General features: G+C 38.8%; 2 protein-coding genes across 6 annotated transcripts; one reads left to right on the top strand and one right to left on the bottom strand.

The window, feature by feature from the left end:
- Window positions 1-3,058: 3,058 nt before the first annotated feature.
- On the top strand, window positions 3,059-22,367 carry LOC110063469 (homeobox protein Nkx-2.8-like). 5 transcript variants are annotated; one of them, XM_020770455.2, is made up of 3 exons: window positions 3,059-4,066; window positions 20,582-20,713; window positions 21,397-22,367. In XM_020770455.2, exons 1-3 carry the CDS (start codon window positions 4,063-4,065, stop codon window positions 21,846-21,848), a joined length of 588 nt encoding a protein of 195 aa, XP_020626114.1. In that variant the 5' UTR covers window positions 3,059-4,062; the 3' UTR covers window positions 21,849-22,367. The 5 variants fall into 5 exon arrangements, with proteins under 5 accessions (XP_020626114.1, XP_089144183.1, XP_020626113.1 ...); XM_089288057.1 differs by lacking the exon at window positions 3,059-4,066 and adding an exon at window positions 16,363-16,505; XM_020770454.2 differs by lacking the exon at window positions 3,059-4,066 and adding an exon at window positions 17,291-17,433.
- On the bottom strand, window positions 10,825-13,411 carry LOC110063468 (homeobox protein Nkx-2.5-like). The gene is made up of 2 exons (XM_020770452.2): window positions 13,125-13,411; window positions 10,825-12,677 (listed from the first exon to the last, which is right to left on the bottom strand). The coding sequence occupies exons 1-2, from the start codon at window positions 13,324-13,326 to the stop codon at window positions 12,187-12,189; spliced, it is 693 nt and encodes a 230-aa protein (XP_020626111.1). The 5' UTR covers window positions 13,327-13,411; the 3' UTR covers window positions 10,825-12,186.
- Window positions 22,368-23,753: the final 1,386 nt, after the last annotated feature.

Genomic DNA, 23,753 nt, shown 5'->3' with positions numbered 1-23,753 from the left:
ATGGCATGCGAAATATTTTCTGTTATCGTGGACTAAAATAGGGTCCATTACACTGTTCAGACAAGTCGTTTTAGACAATACATATGCATGAATTGAACATCGTGAAGAATCAGATTAGTCAAGTAAGACAAATAGCTGATTGAGGCCATCGACCCAGGAAGATAACGAACCAAACCCGTGATATGATAGGCCTTAGAAGTCAACCAATCTTAGAGAAAATGAGGTCAGAGAAAACGGGTGCTTTGGTGATTTGGTGATTTGGTGAAAGGCACATCACTTAATCAATCTTTACAGGCATCTTAGTCGTTACAAATGACAAGAAGAAAATAGGAAGCGTGTAGATGCAGTAAAACAGTTGCTTAAAACTAGGATTAATTTGTGCCATCGGACAAAAACCACAAGTTGATCTTAAAGATCGTTTCCTGCGGATATAAGAGTGAGGTTTTGAAATATTACAATAAAAAAGTTCATCATTAGACTGTATAGACTTATAGATCTAACTTCGATTTAATCAAATCTACGAAGACGACTCCGCGAAGAAAGTTATCTCGGGGATCCCAAAAACGAAACTATGCCAGTCAGCCTGACGGAGGCCGTCTAGGTTACATTCTTTTGTTGAGAAACTAATTAACTCTAGTTCTTCTTATCTGCCATTCACGTTGGAACACTGCAAGAAAGTTATCCTCATTTAGTTGTCAAGACGTGGACAGCTACTATGTTGTAATAAAGTTCATCTTTTGTTGTGGACCATGCGGGTGGTCCTTGCAAGCAAACACTTTGACGTTTTCAATCAAGTGCATACAAGGAAACACACAGAGCTAGCAAGTCGATGCTGTGTACGTGATGTTACTGAAAAACAAATCGTGAAATATTCATGTTAAAACGCACAAAACGGACCCTTTGTTGATGACTTTTTTAATGTATTTCTTTCTTTGTTGTTTTGTACAGTGCTGCTATTCTTTAGGTGAGAAGGGTAGAACGAAAGGAGATTCGTGACACTGTACTTTTGTTTTCAAACTCAACTAATAATTTTTAAGAGTCTGATTTGAAAGTTAATTTCCTACAATAAAACTTTGAAAGCTTTCCGGTCGAATTCAGGTGCTTTCTTTACTTTATTTTAAGACTTCTGCAATAAATGTGTTTATAGATAATGAAAACTTTAACTTTCCTTTTAATGAAAAAAGGTCATGTCAAAAACAATATTGCAAGTGAAACAAAAGTAAAAAAAAAACATATGACCTTTCTACTCCCAAGAACATCCAGGTTAGAATAGAAAGAAATCAAATGTTCCTTTGCAAAAGTAAGAAAGCATAAGTTTTTCCACAAAGGTAAACACATTAGGGCTCATTCCACAGGCTCAAATGTTAGTATCGCCTTACGGAACAGCATAACCGCAAAAACTACCGCATGCAATCGCTACTTAAGAGTTTCCACTGAGGTTTCATGACGACTCAAACGCCAGTTAGAATCGCCTTGTACAACGTTTTAAATAGCAGCACATGAAAAGTCTGTAAGGTAGCTTTCATATGCGTGGTCACACACTAGGGTTTTATTCAGAGAGCTCAAAGTTAAACCACCTGTGCAGCATAATAATAATGCCTATTGGCTTCCAGATGAATGGTCACACAGTACGATTTTTTTCCACAGACTTGAATGTTACAGTGACCTTTTACAGCGTACAGGGTCACATGAAAGTGCTGCTCATGAGCTTATATAAAAATGGTCACACACTAGGGTTACATCCATAGCCTTATAAGTTAGAACTACCTTATACAGCATAACCAACAGTACCACATGAAAGTACTGCTCAATAGCTTTTCATTTGAATGGTCACACACTAGGGTTTCATTCACAGGCTTAAAAGTTAGAACCACCTTGTACAGCATCATAAACAGCACCACATGAAATTACTGCTCAATAGCTTTCATTTGAATAGCTTTCATTTGAATGGTCACACACTAGGGTTTCATCCACAGATTTTATTTTAGAATCGCCTTCAGTAATTAACTCAAAGTTTAACTCTAGAAGTAAAGGAATAATTGCTAGAAAAACGTCTGTTTTAAGCGCTTCAACGAATGTAGTATTATTTCCAGCACTTGTGGTATCAAAAATAACTGTTATCTTTTAGAAGAGGCTCCAAGCATGTGTGAAAAGACTGAAATACAGCCGTTCTGTAATGAAAACGCTTGACATAGCTATTTCCAATCCAGCTGTCGTCATCCACGTTGTCTTGTGACACTTTGAATTGCCCCTCTGCTTGACTGATATTGGGACAGTTTTTCAACCAAAAACATGTGATTTATTTCCCTCTCTGACGGTCCGAAATACGAGCAGCAAGTCATTTAAACCAGCTTCTCAATATATTTTTAAGGTAAAATAAAGAGTTATTTAATAGGCATTTTCATTTCTACTTGTCAGCTCGAATTAATTTTACACTTTGAGAGTATGTATATTGGAGGTAATATTTTTCTCAATTCGAACTGGCTGCACTGACTTTGATCTTTTTCTTAATTACTTATCCCCAGACGTTGACAACGCCCAGAAATTTTTACAGCAAATGGATATCGCATATATATTTTTTTATTAAAATGGTAACGGAAGTTTTAATGTGAAAATAAAACCTTTAGGTCGCGTTTTCTCGCGGCAATCAACCAGCTGAAACAAAAAAACACTTTCTCATTAAGAGGAAGAATTAAAATTGTTTCGCGTTTGTAATAAATGTCTCTTTGTTTAATCTGCCTTCCCTCACCTGTGGTGACACACACGAGCAATGTGTTAACTTTTTATTCGTTTTCATTCAATCGATGAATTTCACGGATAACAATACGAGATGCGCGTGGCAGAACACAAACGAAGCTGTCATTATCGAGTTATAGACGCCCGGTAGATGAAAAACACGCACTCTGACTGTCAAACTAGTTTTATGAACTGGAGCTAAAACTAATTAAACCCCAAGCAAACTGACCGCCAGTTTCATTCAGTTGAAAAAAAAAATGTGACACTTGACATGCAAGGAACAAAAGCACAACCAACGCTTTTATGAGCTCTTGGATTCTTCAAGTATTGAAACATCAATGTTGTGGGATATGCCATTTACCTAACGTTCTAATTTGTTCTAATGTGCTTCCGACAGACAGACAAAAAGTGTTGGACGTATTATTGAATAGCAGGGTGTGTGTTCATTTCCATTGTGAACAGATCCCGGGTTCTCACAAGAAATCGGCCACCATCAACAAACAAGTGAAACAAGGGGAAGTGGAAAACCTTCACAGTTAATTCTGTCCACAGAAAGTTGTGATGGCCATAGAAAAAATATCACGAACGCTAAGGACGCGTTTTATTGCGCAGATAAAGCTAGGACAAAATGGATAAACTTGTCAACTGGATATGAACCTGTATGTGCAAATGTGTTCCGAGTAAATACAGCGACATATTGCTTGATGTCTTAATTACTTAGTTAAACCTTATTACGCTTGGATCGGAAGCAGTCATCACTCTATTTACTTTCAATTCCAAACTCTGCCAACTTGAAGGGAATCGTTATTTCCACGCTAGGAAAATATTCCAAAAAAAAAATTACGATCGTCTTCTTTTTATTCTTGAATTCATAATTTAGGTATTTGTCAAGTGTTTTATCTCTTGTGATCTGAAGGAGAAAAATGAAAAGTGATACGAGCCCCCCCAAAAAAACTGAAAATTGATTTTTATTGGGTAGACTTGAAGTGAAGAACTTCATGGGGATGGTTTCCAAGCATGTTAAGAGCCTTGGGGCCAGTATTAAACATAATCGTCCGGTGTACCTCGCTTCAGTCGTTTCATATTTCTAAAAATCGTGATTCTAATCATTATTATAGCTTGAGAAGGAGTAAGCGATCGTGTACTCGGGGTGAGGTGTTGGTGAAAGTGTAGCAATCTTGGCAAGGCCCCGTAGCACAACGTTGCATGGTATTCGTACAGCATCTCAGTCCCGCATTCCCTCCACGGCTAAGAAAGTTGGAGATAACATGTTATCAGAACATAGCTTATTGATCATTTGCTGGCCGCGACGGAAACGTCTGTTCAATGGGTAAGGCAGAGATGCAACTGGTTACTGTCATTATGTATTTGTTGTTGTTATGAACTAGCGTGCCAGCCTACATATGGCTTCAGTTTTGGCTACTCAGATGAACTCAGGACACTGTTCTAAGTACAGTCATTCGGGTATATCTCTAGAGTTCGTCAAAAACCCTCATGAGTAATGAAGAAATTGTCTATAATTAACAAGGATAGAATCCCTTGATTTAGTCCTATCAGTGGCAAAAAGATGTACAGTAAATAGTCTATCTATCTACAATGTGCTATTGCGGCCGTGCAATCGCCAGCAGCAATCCCTAGCTTAAAAGCTGAAGAAAATGTAATGATTTATAACGTGAAACATTTGATTTCGCTCGTTTGTATTGACAAGCATAGGGATCAAACCTTTTTCTCCTAAATAGTTCAGACTCCGTGAAGTGACGATCGAGATGTAAAATCTTTATATGTTTATGAGGTCCATTGTGGTAACGCCCGTATCAACGCTAGGTGGAAGTTGAGTTCAGAATAAATGTTGAAGTGAAACAAAGTTTGATTGCTGTTAATTCAAGGAGAAACTAGTTCGTACCGCAAACACTACTTTAAAGATTTCAACTCGCGATAAGATTTAGTAAGACATGTACAATCTTTAGCAAAATATTTCAGTTTCTCTCTTTGCACTGCTGACTACCGCTGTTATTGCTATCATTATTATTTACAATTTAAGTCTATGATATTTTATTCTCTGAAAAAATGTAGGTCTTACAATTCTTATTTTAAATTGTGATCTGAATTTTTTATGATGTCGAGCCGTGTAAGGCCCGAAAGGACCTTGTGTGAGAAGGCCAAATATTTGTTTCTATCAATTCAACCGAAAGAATAAAACATTCTATCCCTTCAGATTAATTTATGTGTAGCTGCAACCCTCCCATGACATCTTTATTATAAATTTAGTTAATTCTAGCTTGCACAACATTCCATTTACATTAGCATACGAGACCAAAGGAAGCCGAGCGGGTCTCATATACCAGCACTAGAAAAGACTTGCGTTAATTTGTTATGATCGTATTTGAGATTACAGTTAGCGGTTTACCTCTGTCCCCTAAAGGGGGGCTGTCTCAAAGCTCCTAAGAATCAACCGCTTTAGAGAATGAATGAAACCTTTTCTTAGTTTTATATAAAAGAATATGTTTCCAGTTTGATTCTGGAACGTGCGTTTTACGCTTGGAGCACTGGTCTTCGCACAACCACCTAATGAAATATAATTTTTAATCGCTCAAGATGCAAAATAGAAGCAATTTTTAAATTCCCTTCATTAGAGGAAGCTTGAATTAGACTTTTACTGCAGCGGGGTAAATGATCAAGGCAGTATCGAAATATTTGTGTCAGCTGCAACTGTAATCAGATAGTCCGGCGGCCATCACTGATTCAGCTGCTTGTATACCATTTACTGCTCACGTCCCTCAAAAAAGTAGTAAAAGGCATTTTAGCTTGGTGTCTGCTACATTGTTCTCAATCTTTTCACTGCTAAGTGGTGTAAAGAGCTCTGTTCTTAACACGGGCACGTTAGCCAGTTTTGAAGCCAGAAGTGAGAGGTGCGGTATAGTTCTTGCACAATGGAAATGCGCGAGTCTCGAGCGGCCATCTCATTCAGCTAAAAGAAAAGGCCACAGGCCTTAAAGGAATTTGTCACGTTCCAAGCACCTCAATTTACACAATTCTTTCATGACATTGACATTTTCATAACTTTCGCGAACCAAACCCGCTTGTCGGCTCTTCTTTTTTATGGTTTGTTTTTTCAGCGCGTCAAACAGTGGTCATTTTAATTTTCGTATTGCGGCCATGTTTACATTCAGCTACTGCTCTTAGATCAGCTGTCCACATTAAACAATGCCATATTGGTTGCGCTTTCTTTCTTATCAGCTGGTTAAAGCCGGTACTATTAAACATGAAAACTCTAGTACGAATTCATTCCCCGCCTCAACTCTGCAAATTAGCTCAGTGTGGTAGTGGGTTGAGGTGTTTTGAGCACCTTGTCAAACTGTGCCGCGCCTACTTCGTTTGTAGTGAACGGCTTATCTCTAACTTTATCGCAATCCTTTTAATTCCTTTATCTTTCCTGGCTATATTATACGATACGAAGTTCTGCATTTTGGCGCATATGGCATATTGAATTTATCGCTATATGCTCTGCCACGTGAGCTTTTGAAAAGCAAATCATTATACGCTAAGTGCTGGTAATCCGAAACCTTCTCAAGACCTGAATAAATCCATAATTTACATTTCGTAAAGGGTCGAGTGGCTTTCTTTTCACGGGTTTTTAGAAACGGTTTGGTGTAAAATGACTGCTCTTGAATTGAAAATCGTTTCACCTCCACGATCGAATTTCCTTTCTCGTGTTAAGGAAAGTATATGGTCGCTAAAGAGTTTCGTGGGACGTGCTTCTGATTAACACTGGCAAAGTTTCACAAGCGAGACATTCCCCGCTAAAGAAAGCCCACCGTGATTCGTGTTTCGTGATTCTTAAGCTGAAGTCTTGAATCACCATAGAAAAATTTCAATGAGTTGTTAAAAACGCTCGTTGAACCCTTAAACTGCTCAGAGTGACAATTTTTTACACTTCTAACTGTCCCTGTAATGAGACCCAAGAGGGTGTAATTTCTTAGTTGTAAATTGGTTTGTTTTGGAACCATTCAGCTTTGCAAAAATATAGTGTCGGCTACAGCACATACAAGTGGCAAGCTAAGCTACTTACAAGCTTACTTCATTTCCTAGCGTATGTGGAGGTCACTGGCCGAGTGGTCAAATTCTCAGATAGCTGCAACTGCTACAGGTCGTGTGAACATTACAATTACTTTTTTCAGCATTTACTCTTTCCTCTTTTCCTCAACACCGATAATGTCTACCGCAGATATCTGATCGAAAAGCTGCGGTGCGGTTTTATAATACCGGTTGGAGAAACCCGTTCAATCATTTCGGATTCTACACTGGGCGGCAAGCGTCGTGGTTACATTAAAGGTTCGCTTTTTGCAACCCCAGAATTAATACAAACTTGAAGATAACAGGGGAGTTAAGACTTCCTTTATTGTCAAAATGGCATCGGTTACGAAACCAGATCTAGTGTAATGGCAAGAAATCTTGGTGATAAAAAGTAACTTTGAATTTCTAAAAGGGTGGCTCTTGGCTCTTGAAACGAATGCGGGTTACAGACAGTTTGGCGCCAATGAAATAATATACGAGCAGTTACTTCGCTGTTCAGTTGAGTTTCCCGCATTGAATTGTGACACACTGACCACAAAGTAATAAATATACACTGAAATATGGAGCAGATTTATCAGCAGATTAAAATTGTACTAATGCCCTGTATGCCATTTGTTTGTCAAAAATAAGATCGAAATAAACCAGGTATATCACGAACAGTCTATAAGAACACGGAGATTGAAAAGCGCGTAAATTTTTAAACAGAAATGTAGGTGGAATTTTTACGGATGCCTTGAGGCGAAGTGGTGAACTAGGTTAGGCTTGGATGGCGCTACAATGCAATCATCGAAAATTATTTTTCCTCTTTCTTTCGTTTTCTTTTGTGTGTGTGTGCCCTTTGAATGCTAATCCGAAATCAAGCGGAAATGCCACGTTCAGGAAAAAATTCTGAAGGATCCAGATAAAGCTATGTACATTTTATTTTGCAAAAGCCTGCTTGTGCTTTATAACATACCGCATTTTTGGTCTTCCATTTAGAAAGGCGATTTGTAAGAGCTCTGTTTGTTTACATTGAGTGCTATCATTTCAACTTTCGGGGCACAAAAGAAGAAATGTGCAATCGATACCGCAGTGTTGGTGTTAAAAAAAAGAGAGATTACAGGATTAATTTTAAGTCGCCTGACTTATCCTTTTTATGTCTGATATTTTTCCGTGGGTGTGGTTTTGGAGGTAGTTTCGAGGATCACTTTCACTCGTAGAAATGTCAATATCTTAGTGATGCATAAGGTCAGGTTAAGGCCATGCCATAAGACACTTTCAAGTCGTAAATTCTCATTAAGCAGCTGAAAAATCGTTTCTTCTTGCTGCGCTAGCTCATTTTGGATGTTAGAATCGACGCCAGAGAGTAACCGGACAAATCTATCCGGATTTAAGCGAGTCACGGAAGTCCCTTGCCGACCTGTTGTTCAATGAACCCTGACAACTATGTATGTAAAGGAACTTGATTTCCATTCAGTTTTCATGTGTTCTTTTTAGTTTATACAACAACTTTATTCATTTACTAAAGAAGCACTTGGTTGATAACAACATACATACGGGTGTCATGTTTTTTTGAGTGTTTTGAATTTGATTGATTCAACTACCGAACAAAATGAAGTGTCGAACTACGGTTGCCGCAACCAGGCATCGATGGACTGAATAACCTCGTACCGACTACAAACAGTAAGCTTAAAGCCCTCCAAACCAATATAACTTATCAAGGGGGGTTCTTTTCGTAGCCACTTGAATAAAAATGAATTCTCGAAACTATCAATTTCAATTTTTTGGAGAGAACCTGTGCTTGTTTGTGAATGTCGAATGCTTAAAGAACTCTTTGTAAATCGAGTGTCTTGCGCCAGTGTTTGTTGACGAAATCCGTGTTGTGGTGTTAGAATATGGTAATTTTCGTGTTAAAATATGGGTAGTTTTCGTGTTAAAATATGGGTAGTTTTCGTGTTAAAACGCGTGGGTATTTGTTAGTTGTGGCAGAAATTGTGTGCAATTTTAGTTCAATAGAACTATATGGATAAATGTCTTTGAATATATCGGTCTACCTAGCGACTAAAGAAACCTCTAAGCCTTTACCAGTGGTTTTAATTTCAGGAAAAAGGTATTGCTCCAAAATACAAACGTAAGTTGTCGGCTGTTTTCGACCAAGCTGGCGTTGAATAAGAAAGTAATTCGGACTATATCTCCTATATATGCAAATGAAGTTTACTAAAACGTTCTCGTCGCGCCAGCCATTAGTTTAGAGTCTGCCATCTTGCGCTAATAATTGGCTCGACCCTTGCAGGCTTTGAACTCGAGAAATGAGCACAAACTCGCAGCCAAAAGTCGGCATTAGGTGATACTTATTTTCCAAGGAGCAGTCTTTTCTTGCTAGCCTTTGCATGATTAATAAATACTTACATCAAAATAGCTCAGTGGGGTGTCCCTTCCATATTCATAAACAAACGTACTGTTTTGGCTTCGTAACTGGTCTTAAAATGAAACTTAAGGGCTTCGGGGCTGGGCACGGTATCGTCGTACGGGGCAAACGAACTGAACCTTCAAGACTTCAGAAGGAGGACATTCTGCAGCGGGTGAAGTGGCTTCGTTAGATCTCAAAGAAAAACCCTTGAGTTTGTTGTTAGAAAATTCTTTCGCAATTGACATCGCTGCCTCGCTTTTCATCCCCATCTCTACAGATTGTGACAAATAGCTATGCGTTTTGTCCGTGACAGGCCGAGTTTTAAGCACACACGGTGGCGGAAAGCGATTCCATTTACTGCTAGTAAAACCCATTAAATTTTAGCCACTTACACAAAATCCCGCACTTTTTTCGCGGCTTTTTCCCCGGTTTTATCTGTGGCCACCAGCTGTGTGTGGCTGGTGGCCTCTAAAAGGGAAATAAAAGCCGAAAGCCAGTGAATGAATTGTAGATCAAATGATGAAGAAAACTCATAGCCAAGACTTGAAAATTATCATCAAAAAGTCGCGAGGAATTTACAGTTCAGTTGCCTTAACTTTAAGCTAGCGAGTACAATTATGATGGTCCTTTTATAGACAAACTTTTTTTTGTCACCTGTACATCGTACGTTTTACGCATCTCTAACTGCACATAATTCATTTAAAAAAAACACACATTTTGCGTCTATGTCTTAATTTTAGTGCCGACAATGTCTTCAGCGAACGTTCGCGGGAATATTTTCGCAGACATCAAGTCGCGATCAAATAGAGAAGTACTTCCCGTACTTTTCGAAACATTACTGAGTTATTTATTTGAACGTTAGAGCCCTCTCCAGTTACTCTGTAAAGAAAACAGCTAGCGACCGGCTGGAGCGATATAATTCTATGAGCAAGATATGGAGTTTATTGAATTTTTAGTTCGGTTGTTGAGTTATTCGCGGATAATTCTTCAATAAATTTTTGTCAAACTGCTATAAATTGTCGCATTTCTTTATTACACCCTAGGAAATCGACTGGCTCACAGGAATGCGAGGGCGAAAAAATAAGCTGTTAAAAAATACTAAATGAGTCTGAAAACTCATTTGCAAATGGGTTTTTGGGGACTGCCATGTCTTCAATTTTTTTTTAATGAGATGAAAACACGATTTGTCCTTTGTTTCTTTTATTTGAAAGTTTTTGTGTACATTTGTGTTGGATAACTTTCACAACTAGGGTGCAACTATAGGGGGTATAAATACATACATTTATTGTTCGTTAAAAATAGCACCGAAGAAATATCGATTGTGGATGTCTCTTAACTACTGGTAGAGTCAAATTTAAGGATGGTTGCCCGAGCTTCTCGACTGTTTTAGATTATTATTCCAGCAAGCTGCGGTGAAAAGTCAAACCGACCCGAATCTCTTGTTAAGTGAATATCTTGACGAAAGCAATTTTTTATGGATCAGAAACCATGAACCCTTTTAATTTAAAAAAGGCGAGTGATTTTCACGGCGAATGTAGACTTGAAGAAGAAAACTAGTGATTAAAAATTGTTCTTACTAAGGAGGATTCATAACTCTGCTAACACTCAACACTCGTCCCAACAAATGGTTTTGTTTCCCCAATTTATTAACACTTTTGAACAAAGAGGTATAAGTGAAATAGTGGATTAATGTTTTATTCATAGTGTTTTCTTCACGATTTATTGCGTTTTTCTTTCATTAACAAGGTCTTTGTCCCAATACCAGGCGAAAACTGAAGCGTTGAAGCAACAAAGTTTAGCTTTTTGAACAACGTGCTATCCCTCCGCTACAATGAGAGTTTTTCGTGTTTAAAAGTCGATAACGTATTCTAATTTGCTCAAACTCTGTGGCAACGAAGCGTCTCTCTTTGTTGTCTATAAACGTCTCTGTTATTTCTTGCCTAATCTGAAAGCAAACGAACGTTGATTCAATTTGCTAAAGATCCATTCTTGGAAATTACAGAAACCCCTCCTCTTTTTTCATCGAGTAAACACGAACGACAATCAATTATGGCATTCATACGCTCCGCTTCATAACATGACTCAATCCAGCAACAACCTTTTCCTGATTTTCACCTCAAGAGGGAAACAAACTGGTACTGATGCCCTAATGACAGAATTTCCTTGCTTGTTTGATTTCACAAAAGCAAAACTCTTAGTGCGAGAGTCCTGTCAACTCAGGTGCGAGAGAGCATCTCATAAAATCCTTTAAGTAGAACGAGACGTGTTGTTTGCCAAACATCGCGTTGTCAAATTTGATTCATCCAGTCGTGTCCCATTGCGGTTGTAATGTTTTCTGACAATTCGTGCGGTAATGTGAAACGATTTTACTGAGAAAGAGCGAACTAATAGCCGTTGACGTTTATGCCAAGCTCAAACAACCAGCATTTTAGTAAGGATGAGAAGAATTGTAATTAGAATTTAAGTTTGGCTTGGAAAGGATTATCCCTTGAAGAATGATGAACCCTTATCACTATCGTCTTAATTTCAGACGTGCATTTACTAAAAGCATTAAGAACAATTTTTAAAGCTACCTAGCAACTTATAATATAAAAAATAACTACAAAATCAAACTTTTTCGCGCTAAAGAAAAACCTATAAAATTGTTTCCTATAAAATCTGGCTACTTACAGTTTTTAAAAGCTCAAAACAAAATGTTTTCAAATCACACTCGAGAAGGACATCGAACAGCTGTTGAGTCACACGAAAACGCAACGTTGACGCGACTCCAAAGAAAACTCTTAGAATATAAACTAAAACCATTACATCCAGAGCAAAGCGTACGATTATTTAAATAAAGTGGTTCTTTGGAGTTAAGGATTTTGAGAATGTTGGCATATAAGCTTACAATTGACTTTGTAGCCTTCATCGTGACAGCCTGCTTGAAGGAGAGACCCGCATTGTTCTAGGTTTCTTCGCACAACACACGTTGTAATTGAATGTTTGTGCTACCAGTTCCAATACGGATTGCTTGGAGCGATGTAAGATGAAGTTACTGGAGGAAAATGATAGAAGTCCGTAGGATCATGACGTAAATATCCAAAATTATTGACCGTGCCGCCATGACAAGGCTGGCCATCTCGTACTAGCACGGGCACTGGTACAGTTCTTGGAGTGAACAAAGGAGCTCCTTCATTCATCACTCCTTTCTCGAAGCTCTGTTTCTTGTATTTATACCGATGATTCTGAAACCAAATTTTCACCTGCGTCGGGCTCAAGTTGATAATCCGGGCGAGCTGTTCTCGTTCGGGAGCGGATAAATATCGTTGTTGTCGAAACCTTCTTTCAAGTTCGTATGTTTGCGCCTTGGTGAAGAGCACTCGCCGTTTCCGCTTTTTTGGCGGATCACTCAGGTCATCTGGCGTTTCCTCTTGTTCACTTATTTCGTGGCTACTCGCCGAGGAGGTCGAGGGCTTTTCTGTCGGGCTCGGATGTGCATCTGTTATGGCGGAAAAACACAACATTTCATCAGTCTTCATGCCATGTAACGATATCTACAGCACAAACGGGGAACTGTGAACTTGTAAGAAATTAAGTGAATTGTAAGTTACAGCAATTAGCCCTTTAGTCTTTCCACGAGGTCTCGAGCGAAGAGCCCTCAAAACACCAAGTGATGTAGTATTCACAATAAAAATTTGAAACTGCAGCCATGTTTTCTGTCGTGTTTGTAATTGCCTCGTAAAAAACACCATTGTATTTCAGTTTGCCGGAAAAGAAAATTATTTGCGTGCGAAAAATTTCGGCGGCTTCTCGCGCGCAGCATTCATAGCAGAAACCCTCTCGAAAATTGCGGCGAGTGTTTTACCAGCTATCAAGTTTAGTGCTTCATGAAGACCTGCGTTTACTTTTCGCTCGATCAAAGATACAAAATCAAGTTCATTCTTACTTGTATATGAGCACTCTTGGCCTTGATTACACACTACTGAACCACATGACGAAGTACGAGTGTTTCCGCCGGGGCTATGATAATTCGGTGAGGATTCACGCGTTGTTTCGCTTTTAGACGGGCACAGACCGGCTTCTGGTAAATTGAGGATGTCCTTGACGGAGAACGAAGTCATCTCGAACGGCCGGTCAATTGTGTACATGGGTCTCAGTTGACTGCCATTTACTAAGCCGAACGCACTCGCACTCCAGTCATGCTCGTATCCGCGGCGGCTCACAGCAACTTCTTATAGATCGGGGCGTGCCCAGACTCTCGAGTGGTGAACAAGATGTTTGACGTTAAACAAATGTTGCCTAAATTCGCCTAAGTCAACCTCTATTGATAGGTTAAGGTGGTGACGAAGTTGACATCACAATTAATTAGAAAGATAGCAATTGAATGCCCTGTCACAAGTAAACCCCTTTCGAGTGACAGATCTGCCCTAAAAGGCTTCATTTGACATGTCACGCTGGGCGGGCAGACCCGAATACTTATTTCCCCCGCTTAGAACTCAAACAACCATGGCTTCACCTTCAATGAGGCACCTTATTGCGATTCTGACGTCGCAAACTTAATTTCAAGAGACCACCACTCCTCGTCTCTCTGGTGCCATCGAAACTGCTCAAGAACGTTGTTCATATTCCCCTTATACACGCCTCTTCAGTTTCTGAAAGATCGATGTAATCGAAGTTGAAAGCTTGAATACCGACTAATGGGCGATCGGAAGAACGAGCTGCTAGATCAGCGATAAAATCTAGGAAAATTTGCACCTCTACTAATCACACCGGTTTTCGTTTTTTTCTTCCCCTAGTTTTGTCGAAACCTATTTACAAAAGCACGCACGCATTTAGCCGTCTAGTTCGCGTTATTTATTATTGTTTTTATTATTTTTTGGATTATAGACTCGATGCTTGAGAAAATACCACTTTTTCTAAGTGGTTGCTTATTGACCGGGTAAGGACAAATGTATTATTTCGCGCGCGGACCGGCCGGGTGTTTGGCTTGTTCGACAAATGGCATTCCACTTATTATTCGTAAAACTTTTAAAAACTGTCAACATTTTAATTACGCGAATGTTCGTTTGATTGTGGCATTATAAACGCTGCTTTAATGGCTCTCTCGTATTTTAATATTTTCCCCTAAAAAGCGAAATGTTTACGTTGTGATGGGTCAGAACCGTCAAGATCATCACAAAAGAAAGCACAAAATAAAAAGCTTGCTTTTATATCTACAATGAGAACGCTATTAATAGGACTGAGATATACAAGTAGTTAAATATTTTTTACAAGACTAGCTCACGTCCTCCCCAAAGTAAATAGCACTACAAAACACCTGAAAGGTAATTCTTATATCATTTACTTTGAAAATCCAGCCGTTGTTGGCCTTAGTAGTACTTGAGCGAAAATTGAGTGCATTAACTGAACTTGGGTAATGCAAAACGAAATATTCCTCCCGTCAACTCAGAAGAAGGCTTTCGCGTTTTGTTTGAAAACTGGAAAAACATTGGGCGTCCCACGCAATTTTTTTTTCTCTGCTAGCGTTATTTGAGCAGTGCCTAGCGTTTTTCATCGTTAACAGGTACATTTTAAGAACTGTAATTATCACCAAACGGGTACAAACGTATTCTCGTTGGCTTCGTGCCCGTCGCACGCGGCGGAGTGGAGTTCAATTCCAAGAGGAATTCTTGAAAAATAAAAGCTCTGAATTGACTTTATAATTTTCATTAGCTGGGACTGTTGCCCAAGGCTCGTGCCTACATCCACCTGTTAATGAATTTTCTCCGTACTTAAGTTATATTGGCAAGTATGCAGGCAAAGTTTGTTCCTCGCCTCGTGTAAAGGGGGTTTTTCATTGTTCTCCTTTCATTGGCAGGTTTGACTTTCAGCTTTATTTTAACAAGATGTGTCTCCGTTCTGAACCGCACGGGAAAATTCTGCCCGCGAAATAGCCGTCTTGTCGGAGTCAGAGAAACGAGTCTTGTACAAGTTTAGGATAATCGATCGTTTTAGTGCTGTCTCATAAATATTTCACAGTCAAGAATGAAGTACAAGAGGGTATTACGTCGCTAAACTTATTTGCTTACCAACCAACCCATCCAAACAAACTGTTTGCTTGTGTCACTTTGTGAGCGACAGGCAGCCCATTATGGCATTACGGTGAAGATATTTTAATTTCGCTCAGTGAATATGGTAGATCAATAGAAATTTCGACATACAAAGTGTTTCTGTTTTTCGCGTGTTCCATAGAACTGACTGACATACAAACTCAACAATGCGGAGTTCATAAATAAACATTATCACCCAAAACGCCTAATACAGTTCAATTAGCGAGGATTAAAATTTTACGCCCGGAATCGATGTGTCTCTTTTCATTTTCTGCCCTCGCTTTTTTACTCGCGAGTGCGAACTCGTAATTGTGTTTGTTTGTTATAGTTTGTGAAGAGATACCCTCACCGAAACCGTTTGGATAAGAGCAACGCTTCGAAGACAAGAATTGGACTGACGAATTTCATTGTCTGTCCGCCAAACCATTAGCACCCGTTCTTCCAAACAACCACTAATTAGTGTTTAAAAAATTCGATGGTTTGGGCAACTCAGCAAATGGCTATATCGCCATAACAAGATCGGATTACTGTCAACGAGCCGCCTACTTGCGTAAGAGAGTCGATTGAAAGCCTTTCAAGAGATTCGCGGCATTTCTCAAAATGAAAAACATCTTAAGATCTCAACAGCCTGTAAAGTTCTCGCTCCTAACATCTACTCTTGAAGAACAACGAGGGACCTCAAGTGCTTCATGGCGCGGCGTGTAGTGCTTCCGTGAAGATCTCTCAATAACAACTGAAATGAGGTCGGGATGTCACAACCGAGCTATGAGCCCAGGTCTCGGTGTTAATCACACTAAAAAAAACAATAGGTACTCCTTGTGTTCGCCATTTCATTGTAAGTAATTTAAGAAACAAAGTTTAAAACTGGCCTCCCCGAAACTCTGCCTCCCATTTTTGTGGCGCTGAAAAAACATTTGATAATTCTCTAAAAGTAAGCCCCGCGGAATTACTTGCGGACAGGAATATAAACAAAATTTCACAACAACTTCATCGTTAGAGTTTTTCCTGAAGGAGTACATATCATTTTACGCCGATAAAAACAATCAATATTTTATGGCGTAAACTTAGTGAATTAGTTCAGAGAAAGTTTGGGCAGAAGCCATGTTAGTGAGGGTCGTGATAGATAACAAGTTTTTCAAATGAACTGTGAAAAATTCACTCAAATTATCCGAGCTTTGCACCGAGATGTTAGTTGCTCGGTTTTCGCCCCAAAGTCGGCAGCTGGCCATGGAAACCAGGTAAGATAAGTAAAAGAAATTCATTTGTACTCCTAGATTCAACTTTGTTGCTGGTGAACCAGCAATGAATAATTCCTTACCGTTTCAACAAAGTTATTGCTAGGACGGGTTGAGGGTGCTAATAGGTGAATCGACACCAGCGCAATGTCTTAAAACACCGGTTAAATTTGCCCTACATTACAAACAAAAAAGGCATCAAAATTCTTGTTACTCAATTAGTATTGAAGACAATTGAAGTGTTTTCGTGTTTCAGTTTAAGGTTGCTCAGTTGTAACATATTTTCCGTCTACGGAACTCTAGCGGCAAAAGGTTAACAGCAAGAGTTAGGGTTTTGTTCTAGTACCCCAGTATCCCGATCCGTCGTTACGTGTTCAATTAAGCTTGTCACTTCGTCGATTGAGACTATCGCCACTGCGAGTTTTCGACCGTTTTAATTTGATTAGAAATGCATGTCTCATCACTGAAATTAACCATGAATACTTAGTTTATTCTTGAGTTGACTTTCCGGAGTCAACTTGCGCAAATTATTGAATTGACAAGAGCCAAAACAAGCGGGTACGGCAACATGACGGCGCGCTCGCATCATGGATGTATTGAATGCTACCTTAACAATACGTTGATGTAAATTGTCAAAAAAGATCATCTTATGAGTAAACAAGAAAATGTCCCGTTCTGGATAGTCAAACAGTCTTCTGTATCTGTTTCATTAAAACCATCTTCATTGCTAAGTGGAAGACGGTTTGTTTCCGCCACGTCAAAATGCCCGCGTATAAGAATCCATCAGTGTTCATCTTACCTCACGGAAGGTTGAAAGGAAACGAACGGAGTGGAGTATGCTATAAACTTTGAAACTTTTGCTCAATTCCATCCCTCGGTGAGACTCCTATTGGTAATTTCACCACGTGGAAAGAAAAACAAATGGAAAAAGGTGAGCCTTTTTGTAAAACAATTAGCAAAAAGACGAGAGTATTGTGATGTTCTTTGGCGCGTGTTTACATCAAAGAACAAAGCTAGTCACAGTGTTCTTCTATCGATGCCTCTTTAGTTTTTTTTATAAATATCCCCTGAAAGTCTAAACTATTGAACTCATATCATATGTAAATAACCACGACTCGACCTTGATAACACAAAGAAAATGATGTTTATACGGGTAGCGTGTTGTAGTCAGCTCAACCAAATTATACCTCCTGAAGTTTAGCAGAAGAAAACTATAATTTCCATAGTTTTGACGAAGAGCTTGAAAGAAAGAGCGACTTACCGTTTGAATTTAAGCTTATATTTAAAGGATACTTTCTAAAAGTGAGTTTATACTTGTGAACAATGAACATAAAAGAACCATTTAATGTATTCCCAATGAATTAAAGCCTATTCTTAGGGCAATTCTTTGGTTGCCTTCTTGCAATTGTTCAATTTAGACAAAATGTCACATCTGTCAGACCCCAAAGTGAAAAGTTTTTCTTTCATTGTTAGCAGAGCCCACACACTGTTTACACTCAAAGCTTCGCTCGTAAATTGAAACAAGCACACTTCCATTGCGGATACATCAACTGTGATGGCCAGTGCAAACATATTAATGCAAGAATTGCTCTCTGATCGAATTATTCAGCAGCGATTAGGAACAAATGAACTTTATCGGCTTTAAATGAGAAATTTTGAACCAGTATTTTACTGAACAACCTTAATAGATCTGCTAGAAACTGCTTCAAAAATCTTAGTGCGTAATCTTGGAAAGTTTACCCTTGAGGAATCGAGTTACACCTCTTGAATGGTTTATTTTCTATTCAAATTCTCTGAAGAAAAAGAAATTGAGACATATATCGAAATACACTGGACTACATGGCTCTTGAAAATCTGTTGAAAGCCTCTTTCGTTGTTAGCTCATGTATGGCGTAACACCAGGTATCAGAAGAGAACTTATCTCGCCTGTAGTTAGAACGAAGGGCTGTTTTCTAGACGAAATAAAATAATTTTTACGCATCAACCCGTCAGACCTAACAAAGTAACAAAACTTTGATTACTTTTGTGTTAACACGCTTTCTAACACCACCTATTAATTTTATGTATTAGCCTCGTGTTTGTCTTCTTTGTTTCGAGATTTACTGCCGGAAAATGTTGAACTTTCGCTTTCAAAAGAATCATCCACTGTATGTACTTGTTAATCACAAAAACATGAGCTAAACATTGGAAAATGTCTTGAAGAGGTAACGAAGCCAATAAATTCGTCTCGTGACAAAGCTAAGCCTTCGCCGAAACAAACAATTCGGTAAGACAGTGAAACCACATGTAGAATTAGTTAGTTTCTTCAGCGAATGTCGAACTTGCAACCCTAAGTGAAGCCAATATCATTTAGCACTACTGAAGCCATAACAAAACCTGCGAAGTCTTACAAAACGTAACGCGGATCATAATACTATGTAATAAAAACATATTCAAAACAAAGACATGTCCAATTTGATGAAAATTCCAGCGAACTAGTACGATTCTTGGTTTCTTTGTCGATTCATTAGTCGTTATGAATCGACGAAACACCATACAATGCACCACCATCACCCACGCGACTTTGTGCAATATAAGTAAAGGAATTAATCCCTGACAAAGGAAAATATTTTTAGCTATTCTTCAGTGTATAAGCAGGTTATTTTTTGCAATAAACTACACATGAATGACATAGTTAGTATATACAATGAGAGAGAGAAACTCGGTTAGTTTAGTTGTTTAAAAAAGTAACATGAAAAAGCTCAATACGCTGTAAAACGTCTCAAGTTAAATCCAGTCAAACTTACATGGTCAAAATTCACTTTTCTCTTTACAAGAAACTGGAGCAATGAAGGTCTTTGTACAAGCTGGAAGGAGTTTCGAAGAAGATGAAATATGTGAATTTAAGCTTTACTGTTGCTATCCATATTTGGCGTGAAACTATGAAGCACATATGTTTAAGGGAGCTGGCCTAAAAGGACTTCGGATTTATTTTTGCTTTATTTTACAATTTCTCCTCGTAATTATAACCCAATAATTATTGTTTTACCCAGCGGCTAAGCTGGCGAACACGGTACACGGAGTATTATTAATTCATGACTTAATCTTCAAGACAATTCTAACACCAGAAGCATGTTGTGTATTGGACTCGTGTGTAAAAACAATTAGATTTTACATAAAGTAGTCCAACTGGGACACCGTAAACGCCAGTGAAGGAAAAGAAAGGAAGTGTAATCCGCATAGATAACGTTTTAGATGCAAGCTAATAAAAGACACGACAAAAGAAGTGGGAGGATAGAGAATTTAGGTAGCAAAAGGTTTCTGGTGATAAGTCAATAGCCGAACGCTCCTCTGTCCCTGGGAGGGCGGCCTGTACATCATTGCTAATTTCCTGAGATGTTTAAGAGTAGACAATGTTTACAATGTCACTTCACTGAAATAAGATATGAGAGCTTTTCGCAGCAAATCATGAAGATTGTATCCATACTGGACAAAACTTTTGTGCACTGAACGTGTTCCTAACCAAAGGAGGGCGTAATCGCACCTCTGTCATCGGACGGGGAAATAATTGAAACGAAATTGCTTGGGCCATTCTCGGAGGTTTTCAATGATTTCCAAATCGTGACGATGTAATAAACGAAACAATAAAAACAGAGATATACGTAAACTTCCTAATCCGCCAATCCAATTAAAACCTAAGTCAACAGAAGGCAGTGCAACAGCACAACATGTGTGAAATAAAAGCAAAAGGAAACCTCTCGGACCCAGAGAATAGAGCTGCTGTCAAATTAAATCCACTGATTTGACAGACATTTAGTCGTACCTTCAGAGCAATCAGTCGATGTGTCACCACTGTCATAGCGCTTTCTCTTAACAAAACAGCCTGATGACAATCAAGCCAATTTGTTTTATTTCAAATGGCTTGTCGTGTGTTTGAAGTATAGCCCCGCCCATGTTCCCGAGACCAGCCTGCCCTATGCGTGCGACCTGCTTTTAATCTTGTTATCTTGGCTCCCAACACAATGGAGCCCATTTGAGACCGTTTACACGGAACGCGAACATGGGATCCTTTTCCATAAGAGACATTCTTAATCTTCCAGAGGACAGGATTCGTTCATTGAATACCAAAGGCGAGGAGCAGATGTCATTTGAGGACAGGAGTTGTACACCGCGCGTGCAATCCAGCCCAGACGAACCAGAGCTGACTCACGCGCCCGAGATGGCAAAGTCAAGTATGAATTATTTTAGTATTACTGAAAATTTCTTGATATATTTAAGGGTGCCGCATTCAGGAAACAGTATCTGAGACTCGAGTACAGCGCGGGAGATTAGCGGACTGAAGAGCTGTTTGTTATGGAGGATAGCGAGAAAAGGATTTTATTCAAGGGAGTTAAAGCATAGTTAAGCTCTTCAAACCTCACCATATCGGAGAAATCTCGAAGTTGCACTACTTAACTGTCAAGCTGTTTTTATTATGCGTCATAGTAGCCTACTGCATACAGCAGCTACCAAAGAGTTATTCAGTATTGTAGCGAATAACATACGTCTTCTATCACCACTTATACCATCAATAGAAACGGAAAAAGTTTCAAGTGATTAAGACTGCTATGGTGCGAAAAATATGTCAATGAAATTGTCAACCTTTCGAGCCGGTGCGCTGGTTGTTCGGGCACCGTTCGTCTCTATTCATGAAGCTGTCTAGCTGGTGCGGAGCGCGTGATTTAGCGTGCTCTGAATAGAGGATTTTTGACTTCAAGGACTTTAAATGAGCAAATCCAGATTTTCATTCTCGAGATAAGGTGAATAGATGTAATCCAAAATAGATTATTCATGTTTCATGATGTTACTGGTAGTCTGTTGAGAACCATGTCAAAAGCAACCTTTAACAAGGACAACTCGCTTTTCACCTTCGCAGGCGCCCAGCAAGTAGTGCCAAGCGCGCAAGTTCTTGACTCGTCGAAAAAGGACCAAACAGAGAAAGATATCAAGAAACGCAAAAGACGAGTCTTGTTCACAAAGGCGCAGACCTTTGTCTTGGAAAGAAGATTTCAGCAGCAACGCTATTTGTCTGCACCCGAGCGTGAAGAGTTAGCAAGGATAGTGAATCTTACTCCAGCACAAGTCAAAATTTGGTTCCAGAATCACAGATACAAATATCGAAAGCAGATTAGCGAGAGAGGTCCATGGGATAAACCTTATTCGCCTCTTTCACAGGGAGCTTTACTCAACGGCTCCGGACAGTTTTGCAGTTGTGTTAGCCCGTCTTGTACGAGTTACCTAAGCGGGTCTCCGTACCACCAAGGAGACTACCTTCACTACCCACCTCCCGTGAACTCTACTTACATTCAGCCAACAACATATTGGTGAAAATTACAATAACTTTCAAAGTGACTCATCGCTAAGGACAATTAGTTGTTACAATGTAGAAAACGCAGCGTGGAGTAGTTTATTTATCAAGCAGTACGTTTATGTTTTAAAAGTAATTGGAGCAAAAGTTCATTGAGCTAGCATTTGTCTAAAAATAGATAAAAATGGGTGAAACGTTCCATTTTATAGCGCCTAAAGAAAATATTATCTGTATATAAGTATCTGTAGTTAAGTTATAGAATGCCAAAAAATAGGTTTGCCTGCTGTAAATTTAACGCTCGTTCAAAGAAATAGATTAGGCCTCCTTTTCAAACACTTGTCTAGTTTGTTCAATAGAGAACGCTCATATTTACTGGGACAGAAAATTGTAATAATAGAGTAAAGGCTTTTTAAAATAGCAAAAAAATCTTGTAAATACTCTAAAATTTTACGTAAAGTGATTGTGTAATGTTTTGTCTGCTAGGCGCTAAATATTGGCGATGTTTCAGAGAGATAAAATAGAATGTACAGGAAATATTAGCTGTGTGTGTTGGACATTTTTTGTGTATTCATCTGTCCTTTTTACTTTTTTTATAGAGCTCTTAAGTCGTCAGCAATTTTTCATCGTGAAAAGAAGTGCAATTCAGAGCAAATCAAAAACGTAATTTAAAATCTTTGCCAACCGACGCGAAACGTAACATTCGATTCATCATCCGCTTAGCAATATGTCCCGTGATTTATCGTTGTTATATGAAGTTTGGATGTTGTGTCAAGCTTATTTTTCATTCAAGCCACTTGTTAGAACTACTATTCTAAGACACAACAATGAAAGAAATAATCGACAGGGTCGGCTTTCTGTACAGGTAACGAATTGTGTACGCTCGATTTTTACGTTTCCATGAACTTGTGCCATTCAAGAGAGACGTCGAACTTTTTGTTGGCTTTCAACGCGTTGAGCTTGTGCCAGTGTTTCACTCGCAAGAGTCAGTTCATCAATCGCGGTTGAGATTTACCGTTATTGTTTTCAAGAGGTAACCATTTGCTTTGAAAAGCTATATTTCGGTATTCTGCTCGTCTCTTCATGGGATCAAGTTTCTTTTGTATTTAAATATTTAAACAGTTTCGTTAGGCCATAGCATCAATATTGAATCTAAAAGATTAGGCTTAGTAATCGACCAGAAATAACAAAAACTGTTTTGTTTTGTCTGCTATCGGTTAAAGAAACAAAACAGAAAATGAAACCAGTAAATGAAGTCACCCCCTTGAAGACCTCCAAATATCAAGGTCAGACTGTTGTTTTTATGGAACTGTTGATAAAAAGGGTTAGCTATCTTCGGACATTTTTTTTTAAGTTAAGTTAGCTTTGTTTGCTTGGACGAATTTATCCCACGCAAAGTAAGAAAAATTTTTACTCCGTTGCAGGCGTAAATGAAAAAATTTAAAATAGAATTGTGGAAACTACCTGTGTCGAGCGTTTTAGCCAGATTCGTCGATAAGTTACTATTTCAGAAATTTGTTAAAGAGACTTGGACCTGTTAAGAAAGAAAAAAAATTTTATCACCTTTCATCTGGACATAAATAAAAGATTGATTTAACAAAGGATGTGGTAGAAAAACCTAACTTGGACATAGACCAAAAATTGAAAAAACCTCTTTTCAAGACTTTCTTTTCAAAGCTCTGATTGTTACAGTTTATTAGCCGGTACAAGCCGTTGCGAAATTTTAATTAAGTAAAACTCGCAGCCTTGGTTTTCTAGCCTGGGAAATTTTTCGAACATCGATATTGGTGGTTCGATCGAAAACAGGAAGACTGATTCATATTTCTCAGTTCAGTGAAAAAACAAAGTTTACTTTGTTACGCCTGCATACACGTAGGACCGAGGGTTTTATCGTTGCTTGTTTAAGGATTACTTGTATTGACTATGAA

Source organism: Orbicella faveolata, unplaced genomic scaffold, assembly GCF_042242905.1.
Source record: "Orbicella faveolata isolate gen_17 unplaced genomic scaffold, um_ofav_v1 contig_15, whole genome shotgun sequence".
Lineage (NCBI taxonomy): Eukaryota > Metazoa > Cnidaria > Anthozoa > Scleractinia > Merulinidae > Orbicella > Orbicella faveolata.
The sequence above is the reverse complement of the archived record's forward strand: the minus strand, read 5'-3'. Positions and strand labels throughout refer to the sequence as shown.

What these genes read in the sequence shown, in the direction of transcription:
- LOC110063469 (XM_020770453.2), top strand. Translation starts at nt 20,542, where the DNA reads ATGGGATCCTTTTCCATAAGAGACATTCTTAATCTTCCAGAGGACAGG. An exon ending in GCCCGAGATGGCAAAGTCAA is followed by an intron (nt 20,714 to 21,396) that starts GTATGAATTATT and finishes TCACCTTCGCAG; the next exon opens with GCGCCCAGCAAGTAGTGCCA.
- LOC110063468 (XM_020770452.2), bottom strand. Translation starts at nt 13,326, where the DNA reads ATGTACACAATTGACCGGCCGTTCGAGATGACTTCGTTCTCCGTCAAG. An exon ending in CCAAGAGTGCTCATATACAA is followed by an intron (nt 12,678 to 13,124) that starts GTAAGAATGAAC and finishes CCGCCATAACAG; the next exon opens with ATGCACATCCGAGCCCGACA.